The sequence below is a fragment of the Notolepis coatsorum genome, assembly GCF_963971535.1.
Source record: "Notolepis coatsorum genome assembly, chromosome: 19".
Lineage (NCBI taxonomy): Eukaryota > Metazoa > Chordata > Actinopteri > Aulopiformes > Paralepididae > Notolepis > Notolepis coatsorum.
In genome coordinates, this window is record NC_140183.1 from 85,110,656 (window position 1) to 85,125,163 (window position 14,508).

At 49.4% G+C, this 14,508-nt stretch overlaps 1 protein-coding gene across 1 annotated transcript in view; it reads right to left on the reverse strand.

Annotated features, from left to right (window-relative positions):
• myh14 (myosin, heavy chain 14, non-muscle) overlaps nucleotides 1-14,508 on the reverse strand; it is a 107,344-nt gene that overhangs the window by 53,141 nt on the left and 39,695 nt on the right. The window contains 11 exon segments of the mRNA XM_084336752.1: nucleotides 240-280; nucleotides 1,887-1,955; nucleotides 1,958-2,054; nucleotides 3,555-3,728; nucleotides 4,045-4,197; nucleotides 7,150-7,364; nucleotides 10,220-10,363; nucleotides 10,596-10,694; nucleotides 11,239-11,302; nucleotides 11,424-11,516; nucleotides 13,400-13,411. Coding sequence (XP_084192878.1) covers nucleotides 240-280; nucleotides 1,887-1,955; nucleotides 1,958-2,054; nucleotides 3,555-3,728; nucleotides 4,045-4,197; nucleotides 7,150-7,364; nucleotides 10,220-10,363; nucleotides 10,596-10,694; nucleotides 11,239-11,302; nucleotides 11,424-11,516; nucleotides 13,400-13,411 — 1,161 coding nt within the window.

The window sequence follows — 14,508 nt, forward strand, 5'->3', positions numbered from 1 at the left end:
TGGGGGTCTTGGGGCCATATGACATCTGCTATCTATGACTCTGGATGATATCGTAGTGTCTAAGCAGACATTAGGAATGGAATCCACGCCTTGCTCAGGATCACATTGCTTACTGTAGAATACAACCTTTGTTGCACAATTATTTCACAACTGACGTGTGATCCTGAACATGACCTGTGTGACTATTATCGTCGCTGTCGGATGAAAACCAATTATTTTCATAATATTTTCCTGTTTACATGGCTCTCTACCATGTGAGCCAGTTTCATGACCCTAGGTCCTAGGAAACACATTGAAAACCCAATGTATGGCGTTAAAAATACACGGTTGTCAGGATCTGAAAATGAGGTTATTCTGAGTTCCCGAAGGTTTCACTTTTTGGAGATAAGTGTTTTCATCAGACGGTGACGATATGAGATGAGTGTGATGCTAGTGAATTCCCTCCGTCTTTCGGAGGTAACGGCAGAGAAGCTACATCACACACGAGCACAGCACTGTCACTAAACAGCAAAGAACTAGAGAGAGAGAGCGAAGAGAGAGAGAGAGAACGTTTAGGTCACTAAAAACACCAACGCAGAGCAAACTACAAGACAAATACCAACTAAAACAAACTCACACACGCTAAAATAACACAAAAAGGTAATAAAACAAAAGAAAACTGGGCAGATGAAGAACAAAGGTGGGATGGGGAGAGAGAGGGAGGGAGGGTTATGAGTGACACACAGAGGAGTAGAGAGAAACCTACTGTCGGAGCCATTAGCCTGCAGTGTGGCATAGGAATCAAAGAAGTAAACACGAGGAAGAGTCTGAATGTCTGAGGCAGCAGGAAGAGGAGGGATGCATAGGGAGAGAGGGAGATAGAGAGAGAGAGAGAGAGAGAGAGAGAGAGAGAGAGGGAAAGGAGTCCCAGATACCCACCCACATTAGTGGAAGGAAGATAGAAGAGGACAGGGAGAAAAGAGGGCAAGAGTGAGTGGAGGAGAACAGAGGAGAGAACAAGGTAGAAAAAAAGATGAACAGAGGAGTGCAGGGAGAGAGAGTTGAGCGATACAGAAGAGAGAGAGAGAGAGAGAGAGAGAGAGAGAGAGATAGAGAGACAAAGAGAGAGTTAATACCTTTTCGAAGCAGAGAACATCATTAGTTAGTAACATTTAGTTCAGACTTTTCCCTCTTTTCTTGATCCTCCAATCACAACTGTTGCTTCCCTCCGACAAAAAGGGAAGTGACAGTTGTGATTGGGAGGATCGAGAAGGGAGGGCAGGCTTTGAGATCAGTCAATTCGGAGGTAGAAGAAAATGATTTGTACCTGTTCAGTTATGACAACAAGTACACCAGTCTACCCTTTTCCACATACTATATAACGGCACTAGAGGTCATTGTCCTATACTGTCCACACCGTACTCTGAAACACAGGAGGTGACATGTGGCCACAGAGGAGGACGTTTACAGGAGCGTCTAACCTTCTCTCCAGAGCTCTGAGATGAAATGATCAGAGACTGGTGGAGGAGGGACGCCACGTTGTCATTCAGGGGGTCCATGTTCTTCACCAGCCAATCAGCTGCCTTGTAGTCCACCTGGAGAGAGAGAGAGAGAGAGAGAGAGAGAGAGAGAGAGAGAGAGAGAGAGAGAGAGAGAGAGAGGAGAGAGAGAGAGAGAGAGAGAGAGAGAGAGAGAGAGATAGAGAGAGAGAGAGAGAGAGAGAGTTGGTAATACAATAATCTGAGCTCATTCTATTTGTACTAGTCGTAAGTGACTGGGTATTCTATATCTGGATATTTTTCGTGATGTAAATATAATGTACAGGGCCGAAGAGATATTGTTCCGTTTATTCCCCCAAAGGATGAGTTAGTAGCCTGAGGAGGTGAAGAGGAGGGGGGTATACTTGCCAGCGTAGTGTATGATGGAGAAGTCCGCCTCCTGGCGTGGCTGCCTTGGTTTGAAGAATTTCGGATGGTGCCTTGCTCACCAGACAGCTTGTCCACAAAGGAGCGGTCTGTCGCCCGTGGAAACCAACACTCCTCGTCCAATAGGGCCAGAACGCCAGGGGGGTGGGCCTAATGAGGGAGAAGGAGGGACGATATGGATTTGATGCCACATGGAAGTGTATCACAGTAGTGAGTGTGGATGGGTGAGTGAGTGAGTGAAGTGTGTGTGTGTGTGTGTGTGCGTGCGTGCATGTGTGTGTGTGTGTGTGTGATCAAGCAACAGAAGGATTCCAGCTCGCACCAGCCAGTCTGGAGCTCTCTCTCGGGAATGGAACAGTGCATTAAGCCAGTGAACACGAGCACACAGTTTATACCTTTGTGTTTCTGGTGCAAATAGAATGAACATTGACACAATGACTGCATCTCAGTATCTTGACTGTGATCGGTAGTCGGTTTGCATCAGAAAAAACAAGGCTGTCTGTCTGCTGTCTGAGTGAGTGAGTGAGTGAAGTGAGTGAGTGAGTGAGTGTGTGAGTGAGTGAGTGTGTGAGTGAGTGTGTGAGTGAGTGTGTGCGACGTCGTGTGTGTGTGTGTGTCTGTATTTATTTATTTATTTATTTATATATATATATATATATATATATATATATATATATATATATATATATATATATATATCACACACACACACATATATATATATATGTTATATATATATTAGGGGTGTAACGATGCGACCTCACAACGATTAATTTCTATTACGATTATTCAGGCAACGATTCAATGCATCATGAAATCTCTTCATTTGACCACGATTCGATTCGATTCGATACATTTTCGATACATTTTCTATCAGTTAATTCCCCAAATTTTTTTGAATACACAAATGGGGGAACTGATTCACTCAGCATGAATGGACTATAGGTCAATAAAAACAATACACACAAAAGAAAAACATATATAAAAAAAAAAAAAAAAATCTTTTTTTGATTTATTTCGATTATAATCGATTCTAACATTTTCAAATCGATGCAGTTGAATCGTCACATTAGAATCAATGCATTTCGATTAGGGATGTCCGATATTATCGGCCGACCGATATTATCGGCCGGTATCGGCAGTAAAATGTGATATCGGAAAATATCGGTATCGGGAAAAAAAAATATATATATATATATATTTTTTTTTAACATTTATTTAACCTTTATTTACCCAGGCAAGCAAGTAAGAACCAATTCTTATTTTATTTATTGTCAAAAGTATGCATGTTGGTTTAATTCAACAACAAGAGATATGTAATGTTAATTTTTACTTTTTTAATTATCATATTTTGCACAGATAATGCTTACATTTAGAAAGCCTTTTGAATGCATCCAGTGAAATTATTAATTACCTGAAATTATTCCGTTTTTTTGGGGGGAAACCCTGCATATATCGGTATCGGTTGATATCGGTATCGGTATCGATATCGAAATTAAGAGTTGGACAATATCGGAATATCGGTATCGGTAAAAAAGCCAATATCGAGCATCCCTAATTTCGATGAATCGATGCATCGTTACACCCCTAATATATATACATTATATATACAGTATATACTACGGTATGTGCGAGCCTGTGTGGGTGTACCGGTTTCTCTATGAGGTCGATGCAGGGCTGCAGATCCAGGCCAAAGTCGATGAAGTTCCACTCGATGCCCTCCCTCTGGTACTCCTCCTGCTCCAGGATGAACATGGTGTGGTTGAACAGCTGCTGCAGCTTCTCGTTGGTGTAGTTGATACACAGCTGCTCAAACGAGTTCAGCTGGAGAGAGAGAGAGAGAGAGAGAGAGAGAGAGAGAGAGAGGAGAGAGGACAGGTTCGCTCATCCCAACATCAACTCAAGTCATTACATTTACACACACATATGCATGCATATATACACTCACGCACGCACACACACACACACACACACACACACACACACACACACACACACACACACACACACACACACACACACACACACACACACACACACACACACACACACACACACACACACACACACACACACACACACACACACACACACACACACACACACACACACACACACACACACACACACAAAAACTCACCTGGAAGATCTCAAAGCCAGCGATGTCCAGGATGCCGATGAAGGAGGCTCCCTGTCTCTGCCTGCGGTCCAGAGCTCTGTTCACCCTGTGGACCAGCCAGCGGAACAGACGCTCATATGTAGCCTTGGCCAACGCCTCTACCGCAAAGTCAGCCTAGACACAGAGAGAGAGAGAGAGAGAGAGAGAGAGAGGGAGGGATGAGAGGAGAGAGGACAGGTTCGATCATCCATCAACCCAAGTCATTACATTTACAGACACATATGCATGCATACATACTCAAGAAAGAAAGAAAGATGGATAGAGTAAGGGAGAGGGGAGGAGAGTAGAGATAGATAGATAGATAGATAGATAGATAGATAGATAGATAGATAGATAGATAGATAGATAGATAGATAGATAGATAGATAGATAGATAGATAGATAGATAGATAGATAGATAGATAGATAGATAGGGAGCGGCTGGGTGGCGCAGCGGAGATTGCGCTCGAATCCGGGTGGCGTGTATATTTTCCCTAACGGAGTTGCACTTCCGCGTTCGGGTTCTACGATCTGATTGGCCACTGACGTACGCTCTCTCTACGCCCAAACAGCGCGTTACGCTAGTTCTGCCTCTAACCTCTAACAGCCTGCAGCCTGCTAGCATTATCCAATTCATATCAATCGAAATAACGTATTCGTATTGTTTTCATCTCTCTATATTAACGTGATTCCATCAACACAACATAAATGTTCAAAACACGACAAGACAGTTTGCATCACTTCCCACGGTTCTCAGCACTTATTCTACAGGTAGTGCGGTAGTTGTTGCCACGGTATTGGGTCTTTGGGTGAATACTTCGCTGGCGGGGAAGAAGAACACTGATAGCGGTGTGTGGACCGTCCCTCGAGCCCCAGACCACCGTCCTGCGAGCCCCAGACCACCGTCCCACGAGCCCCAGACCACCGTCCTGCGAGCCCCAGACCACCGTCCCACGAGCCCCAGACCACCGTCCTGCGAGCCCCAGGCCACCGTCCCACGAGCCCCAGGCCACCGAGGTCTGGGGCTCGAGGGACGGTGGCCTGGGGCTCGCAGGACGGTGGTCTGGGGCTCGCAGGACGGTGGCCTGGGGCTCGTGGGACGGTGGTCTGGGGCTCGTGGGACGGTGGTCTGGGGCTCGCAGGACGGTGGTCTGGGGCTCGAGGGACGGTGGTCTGGGGCTCGCAGGACGGTGGCCTGGGGCTCGTGGGACGGTGGTCTGGGGCTCGTGGGACGGTGGTCTGGGGCTCGCTGGACGGTGGCCTGGGGCTCGTGGGACGGTGGTCTGGGGCTCGCTGGACGGTGGTCTGGGGCTCGTGGGACGGTGGTCTGGGGCTCGCTGGACGGTGGCCTGGGGCTCGCAGGACGGTGGTCTGGGGCTCGCAGGACGGTGGCCTGGGGCTCGTGGGACGGTGGTCTGGGGCTCGTGGGACGGTGGTCTGGGGCTCGCAGGACGGTGGTCTGGGGCTCGAGGGACGGTGGTCTGGGGCTCGCAGGACGGTGGCCTGGGGCTCGTGGGACGGTGGTCTGGGGCTCGTGGGACGGTGGTCTGGGGCTCGCTGGACGGTGGCCTGGGGCTCGTGGGACGGTGGTCTGGGGCTCGCTGGACGGTGGTCTGGGGCTCGTGGGACGGTGGTCTGGGGCTCGCTGGACGGTGGCCTGGGGCTCGCAGGACGGTGGTCTGGGGCTCGTGGGACGGTGGTCTGGGGCTCGCAGGACGGTGGTCTGGGGCTCGCAGGACGGTGGCCTGGGGCTCGTGGGACGGTGGTCTGGGGCTCGTGGGACGGTGGTCTGGGGCTCGCAGGACGGTGGTCTGGGGCTCGCAGGACGGTGGTCTGGGGCTCGAGGGACGGTGGTCTGGGGCTCGCAGGACGGTGGCCTGGGGCTCGTGGGACGGTGGTCTGGGGCTCGTGGGACGGTGGTCTGGGGCTCGTGGGACGGTGGTCTGGGGCTCGCTGGACGGTGGTCTGGGGCTCGTGGGACGGTGGTCTGGGGCTCGCTGGACGGTGGCCTGGGGCTCGCAGGACGGTGGTCTGGGGCTCGTGGGACGGTGGTCTGGGGCTCGCAGGACGGTGGTCTGGGGCTCGTGGGACGGTGGTCTGGGGCTCGAGGGACGGTGGTCTGGGGCTCGTGGGACGGTGGTCTGGGGCTCGCAGGACGGTGGTCTGGGGCTCGTGGGACGGTGGTCTGGGGCTCGCAGGACGGTGGTCTGGGGCTCGAGGGACGGTCCACACACCGCTATCAGTGTTCTTCTTCCCCGCCAGCGAAGTATTCACCCAAAGACCCAATACCGTGGCAACAACTACCGCACTACCGGTAGAATAAGTGCTGAGAACCGTGGGAAGTGATGCAAACTGTCTTGTCGTGTTTTGAACATTTATGTTGTGTTGATGGAATCACGTTAATATAGAGAGATGAAAACAATACGAATACGTTATTTCGATTGATATGAATTGGATAATGCTAGCAGGCTGCAGGCTGTTAGAGGTTAGAGGCAGAACTAGCGTAACGCGCTGTTTGGGCGTAGAGAGAGCGTACGTCAGTGGCCAATCAGATCGCAGAACCCGAACGCGGAAGTGCAACTCCGTTAGGGAAAATATACACGCATTCGGGTGTCAGCATTGCCTCCGGCTTGGGCCGGCCGTCACACTGGCTCAATTGGCAGAGACAGCGGGTGGAAGTCGATGGGTGGTGATTTGGACGTTGTGGACAGCGACTCCTACAGGTAGGTAGGAGACAGGAAGTGGCGGGGGTAGTGTGAGCCTCCCATGCGTTACACCTCGCCACTGAGAGTCCGCGCTGGCAGGTGAAAAGATGTGACAGCTGCCTCCACGTGTACCGGAGGGGACACGTGATGCAAGGCTTCTATCCTCCCTACAACCGACCAATGGGGGGCATAGTCGAGCAACGTTCAAGACAGGGGAGGGGAGAATTGGAAACACGAAATTGGGATGGGAGAAAAATAGAAAATAAGGATAAAAAGTGGATAAAAAAGATAGATAGATAGATAGACAAACAGACATAGAGAGAGACAGATCATTGATCATTGATCCCAGTTAAAAGGCTTGCAACGTACAAACTGATCTGACCTGTTCTTTGGTCTGGGCCTTCTGGACATACTCTCGTCCTACTTTGATCCTGGGGGTGAGGATGGCCCGGGAGAACTCAACCACGCTGATGCCCAGCAGGTGGCACAGTTTCTGGGCAGCCGTGTCGTCGGGCATGGAGGCCTGGTCGTGGTTCTTCTCCTTGGCGAAGGAGATGTTTCCAAACTGGAGCACGGATGAGATCACCTTCAACATGGCTAAGTTCAGAGAGCAGGAGAGCAGATGTGAATAGAAGTATGTGATTAATGTGAACAGAGTGATATGTTGTTCAGTAAACACAGGTCTACCGCACACAGGGAGGCTGGAACGCAGAGGTTGGTCAGCTATCTTGCTACAAGCGTAAGCAAACTAGAATGGTTCCCAGAAAGATGCTACACCCACACGTCACCCTGGAAACCCACCCTCCAGCTACACCCACACGTCACCCTGGAAACCCACCCTCCAGCTACACCCACCCACCCTCCAGCTACACCCACACGTCACCCTGGAAACCCACCCTCCAGCTACGCCCACACGTCACCCTGGAAACCCACCCTCCAGCTACACCCACCCACCCTCCAGCTACACCCACACGTCACCCTGGAAACCCACCCTCCAGCTACACCCACACGTCACCCTGGAAACCCACCCTCCAGCTACACCCACACGTCACCCTGGAAACCCACCCTCCAGCTACACCCACACGTCACCCTGGAAACCCACCCTCCAGCTACACCCACACGTCACCCTGGAAACCCACCCTCCAGCTACACCCACACGTCACCCTGGAAACCCACCCTCCAGCTACACCCACACGTCACCCTGGAAACCCACCCTCCAGCTACACCCACACGTCACCCTGGAAACCCGAATTTTGCCGATTTTGCCGAATACCAAGTAGACTCATTAAAATATCGTGTAGTCTGAGTAAACGTCGTGTTAACCTCGCTCGCGTCGCCACCTAGTGGAGAGATCAGTCGAAGATCGTGTCGGTTTGTATCGTGATCTTTACTACACCGATGGCTAAAGTGTTGGCCTTGGTCTGTGGCGTAAATTCTTTTTGACCAATTTGCTAAGAAAATGTAATAATGTAGGTCCTTGGCTCGGATTAGAAATGCTAGAGTTACCACTGTTATGGACAGACACACACATGCACACACACACACTCGCACACACACACACACACACACACACACACACACACACACACACACACACACACACACACACACACACACACACACACACACACACACACAAGTGATTACAATCCCCCCTTGTGCTTCACATGGCAGGCGTAACAGTAGTCTGGCATAATCTTCCCGGACCTTTACCTTTTTTTTTTTTTTTTGATCTTTTCCCCCTCCATTTTCCTCCGATTTTCTCCCATCCCAATGTTAGTCGTTATGCCAATTCCCAATCCCCTTCCTGGTCGCTGCGCACTTACCCCCCACAGTCAGATCATCTGGGAGAGTGGAGGCTACCACGTGCTTCCTCCGACACACGTCCAGCCAATCAACCGCTTCTTTTCACCTGGCAGCGCGGATCCTCCCTGAGAGGGCGTAGCGTGTGGAAGGATCACACTATCCCACTCAGGTCCTATCCGCGCTTAGCAGGCGCCCCGACCGAACTGTAGGAGTCGCTGTTTACAACGACCCGGACCCACCCCGCCAGCTTCTCCCACCCTCTAATACTGCCAATTGTATTAGTGTGAACGGCCAGCCAAGCTGGTGACAACCCCGGAGCTGTGAGCTGGACCCGAACAGGCGAATCCATCTCACAGCTCCGGGGTTGGTGACGAACGCAATCTCCGCTACGCCACCTAACCGCCCCCTGGACCTTTACTTTTAAATTGACACTTAAGTTAACACATACTGCCAATGCAAGAGGCTGCGGTCTCGACTCCCGGAGAGTCAGCATTGCCTTGGCTTGGGCTGATCGCTATACTAACTCGTTTGGCTGAGTTAGGGGAAGGGAAGCCGTGGGTGGGTCCTGGGCGTTGTGGACAGCGACCCCTACAGTTCGGTCGGGGCGCCTGCACAGTGAGGGTAGGATCTGGAGAAAGGTAGTGTGACCTTCCACACGTTACACTCTCCCAGTGAGAATCTGCGCGGCCAGGCTGGCTGCCGGCTGGCTGCACATGTGTCGGAGGAAAGCATGTGACAGTCTCCGGCCTCCCGGACCAACAGTAGGGGGGGGTGCGCAACAACCAGGAAGGGGGTTGGGAATTGGCATAACGACTAAACAGTGGGATGGGTGAAAAAAACGGAAAAAAGGAGGGGGGAAAAAGATAATAATAAAAATTTTTTAATAAAAGTTAACTGTACATTTTACTGTATATTTCTGTATATTTTTGGCTGTATATTTTAGAATGTATATACATACCAGAATGTATATCCCGGACCGTATTTTATTCCTTATTATTGTTTTTATTCTTATTCGTGACTTTTGTTTTTGACTACCACTGTGAGCGATCTGTAGCGCTGAATTTCCCTCGGGATGAATAAAGAATTTCTATTCTATTCTAACACATGTGAACCTCATCAGTCTCTGTGGGGAAATGAACACTAGAGCCCCGTCCTCCCACCCCCCCCATCTCTCACACAGCAGCTCCTCCCACCCCCCCCTCTCTCACACAGCAGCTCCTCCCACCCCTCCCTCTCTCACACAGCAGCTCCTCCCACCCCTCCCTCTCTACACAGCAGCTCCTCCCACCCCTCCCTCTCTCACACAGCAGCTCCTCCCACCCCTCCCTCTCTCACACAGCAGCTCCTCCCACCCCTCCCTCTCTCACACAGCAGCTCCTCCCACCCCTCCCTCTCTCACACAGCAGCTCCTCCCACCCCTCCCTCTCTACACAGCAGCTCCTCCCACCCCTCCCTCTCTCACACAGCAGCTCCTCCCACCCCTCCCTCTCTCACACAGCAGCTCCTCCCACCCCTCCCTCTCTCACACAGCAGCTCCTCCCACCCCTCCCTCTCTCACACAGCAGCTCCTCCCACCCCTCCCTCTCTCACACAGCAGCTCCTCCCACCCCCCCCTCTCTAGCTCCTCCCACCCCTCCCTCTCTTACACAGCAGCTCCTCCGGGGTGAAGCCCATGATGGCCATGGAGTCCATCGTCTGCGTGAAGTTGTCCGAGTCGCTCTGACCGGACACGGCGATGTTTCCACCACTCAGGAAGCGGTACTCGTCAGCGTTGCCCAGCAACAGGTCGGCTATGTGAAGGAGGAGAAAATATCTTTTTTAGGGCATTATATATCAAACTATATATATATACGGTGAGAAGGAAATGTTATCTTTGCTGTGGTATTGCAGCATTTCTTAATCACTTTTTAAATTTTTTTTTACACTGTCCTTAGTTTTGATTAGACTGTTACTTGAAAAGCGCTTCTAAATAAAACACATTATTACTACTATCGTTCCTCCATGTTGACCCTCTCCACTCACCCCTCGTGGCGTCTGAAGCTCCACACAGTAACTGGTAGAAGATGTGGAAGGTCCGCTCTTCTTTGGCCTGACGGATGGCCCGTGACTTCTCCAGGAGGTCTGGGGTCGTAGGTCAAGGACAGGCACGATGCAGAGGGGGACTCAAGTGTTGCCAGGTGGCAAATGTTAAATGATCATCCCAGAGGCTTCAAATTATTGTTCTTTTTAGGTTTCTTTTAAAGAAAAATTGTCATTTGCAAGTCATAACCAATAGAACATAATAGGTGTACAGAGGGAAAAATTATCGAACAGTGGGCAAAATGATCGTACAGAGGGCAAAATTATCGTACAGTGGGCAAAATTATCGTACAGTGGGCAAAAAGATTGTACAGAGGGCAAAATGATCGAACAGTGGGCAAAATAATCGTACAGAGGGCAAAAAGATCGTACAGAGGGCAAAATGATCGAACAGTGGGCAAAATTATCGTACAGAGGGCAAAATGATCGTACAGAGGGCAAAACTTTTGTACAAATATGATCATTATTGCACATCTAGAAACACTGGGAGTACTTGATCGTGTAACAGTACACTTCCTGTTTGGTTTTCAGCTATTGCATTTCTGGGCTTTTGTACATGTTGTTCTGACCGTTTTGAAAAGGATACAGGTCTCAATGTTAGCACCAACAATGTACCCCGCCACGTCGAAATTAATACGGATGAATTTGCCCTGAGGAGGGAGTCAGGAGAACAGGGTTTAACCTTTCATTCGACAGCTCTCACAGAGAGTAAGAAAATGATCGGAATTCCAGGTGTTTTTGTCGGGCGCAGTAACAGCGGCGTGGTCTTACGAATCGGGAGGAGTTGTCGTTCTTGACGGTCTTGGCGTTGCCGAAGGCCTCCAGGATGGGGTTGGCCTGCAGCAGCTGTCTCTCCAGCTCCCCCTGGGACGCACAGGACACACTGGGTCAGCACCACTTACTTAGTGCGGGCCGGACCGCACTCAACATCCCTCACAGAAAGGCTCCATGATGTTTTGGTCACTACGATGATGGTTATGATAATTATGAAAATACCATCGGTAGCATGGCTTGAATTTTATGTATTTTGTAGTACAAAAGTGGTACCATGGCAATACATAACTTGTACCATGGCAGTACCATGGTACATTATTTATACAGTGGTAAAACTGAAATGATGATCAAACTACCATGACCTTTTTGTAAAGGGATCAACTCAACAGAAGCCTACACAAACGAACAGCAGTAGGTCGAGTAGGCTTCCATTGACTTCCTGAGTGCTAAAATGCACCATTCACTCACTCTCGTTGGAGTAATCACAGATTTGTCGTGTTCGACATCATAAATGTCCCAATCAGCTTCAAAGCGGCGACAGAATCTGAAAGGGTGCATTTTAGGATGCAAAAAGAGCCAATACATCATCCATAACGCGGCAAGCCCAGGCTCAGAACCAAATGGTTCTCAACATCAATATCTCAGAGAATAATGGCCCTTGTTGGGAGTAATTTTTTTTTTTTTTATATATTGGTCTTTTTCCCCCTCCATTTTCCTCCGATTTTCTCCCATCCCAATGTTAGTCGTCGTATGCCAATTCAAGTCCAATCCGCGCTTAGCAGGCGCCCCGACCGAACTGTAGGAGTCGCTGTTTACAACGACCCGGACCCACCCCGCCAGCTTCTCCCACCCTCTAATACAGCCAATTGTATCAGTGCAGACGGCCAGCCAAGCTGGTGACAACCCCGGAGCTGTGAGCTGGATTCGAACAGGCGAATCCAGCTCACAGCTCCGGGGCTGGTGACGAACGCAATCACCGCTCGGCCACCTAACCGCCCTGTTGGGAGTCATTTGTTAATCCATTAGTAATAAGGGAATCCATCATCGTTGACATTTAATAATTCAATGTTAATTTGGTTAAATAATTGAGACGGAAATCCCTGGAGGCCATGTATTATCCTCCAGGCAGCTGAGAACCAGTGTTCAGAGCGAGGGAGGAGGATCAAGGGAAGCCGCAGCACACATTTGAGCTGATGCTAGCTAGCTGCACTGCATTACTGTGGCTGTGTCGCATTGGCAGTGCAGTAGCTGTGGTTGCAGCAGTGCAGTCAGCGATGGGGATCCAGGGAGCTATAACTACTGGAGGTGTTTACAAAAGCAGCCAAAGAATGCCAGCCAAGCAGCCTTACAAGCCACCCACCCACCCACACACACACACACACACACACACGTACACACGTACACACGCACACACACAAGGAGGCCAGGGGGCTTTGACTGGTGACAAAGCACACATTGCAAACAACGTGTACATGACTGACATATGTCAACACCACCACATACTGACATGTCAACACCACCATTATACATACTGACATGTCAACACCACCACCACTATACTGTACATACTAAAGTACATACAGTACACGTATACAGTATGTGTACACTCTCCCACCCATGTCTACAAACATACGTACCGGATGCACCCATTCTGACACCCAACCCAACCCCTCCCTGACACAAACAAACACACGCTCACTTGCACAGGGCAGGAATACTTTACTATTCTATTCAGGTAAATGTCTATTATGTTTATGAATGAAGATGGGAGGGGGGGTACTCTAAGAATAACCCTCGCCCTCTTGGGTATTTCAAGGATTATACAGTGGGATTAGACCCGGGTTTTATCCAGCCGGTGTACCAGACAGACACAAGCCTCTGCATGCAGCGTGAGGAATCATATCAGCTCTTTTATATTCTACTTCTGTGTGTGACATGTTCAAACACTGTGGTCTGGATGCTCTGATACTCACATACTGTACACTCTGAGGAATCGAGGGGTGGGGGGGACGGGTTGGAACAGTATGGGCGGGTGGGAGAAAATGGATGAAACAAACAAACAAACAAAAAGACAAATGAGACCAAAAGAACTGGAACAATAACAACAAACCAAGGCATACAGTACAAACAAGCGAAACAAAATGTATAGTACAGTACAATGTTCGACAGTTATATGAGGAACCATGTCAATGGGGTCAGATTGAGGTTTGCGGCTCAAATGTGTTTCGTACGTCTTGTGGTCTGCGCGGCTCTACGCGGCATCAACAGCGGTGTTGTCATGTGTAGGGTCTTTTGTAATACGGTGGAAGACCGCGTTGTGATGACCACCATCACTATGGTGAGAGAACACGCACACCGCTTCTAGAGCCACTCTGACCGTATGAAACAGATGTCACCCTACTGGTTAGTCAGTGACATTACTGGTTAGTCAGTGACATTACTGGTTAGTCAGTGACATTACTGGTTAGTAGTCAGTGACATTACTGGTTAGTCAGTGAAGTTACTGGTTAGTCAGTGACATTACTGGTTAGTCAGTGAAGTTACTGGTTAGTCAGTGACATTACTGGTTAGTCAGTGACATTACTGGTTAGTAGTCAGTGACATTACTGGTTAGTCAGTGAAGTTACTGGTTAGTCAGTGACATTACTGGTTAGTCAGTGACATTACTGGTTAGTCAGTGACATTACTGGTTAGTCAGTGACATTACTGGTTAATCAGTGAAATTACTGGTTAGTCAGTGACATTACTGGTTAATCAGTGACATTACTGGTTAATCAGTGAAATTACTGGTTAGTCAGTGACATTACTGGTTAATCAGTGACATTACTGGTTAGTCAGTGACATTACTGGTTAGTCAGTGACATTACTGGTTAGTCAGTGACATTACTGGTTAATCAGTGACATTACTGGTTAGTCAGTGACATTACTGGTTAATCAGTGACATTACTGGTTAGTCAGTGACATTACTGGTTAGTCAGTGACATTACTGGTTAATCAGTGACATTACTGGTTAGTCAGTGACATTACTGGTTAGTCAGTGACATTACTGGTTAGTCAGTGACATTACTGGTTAGTCAGTGAC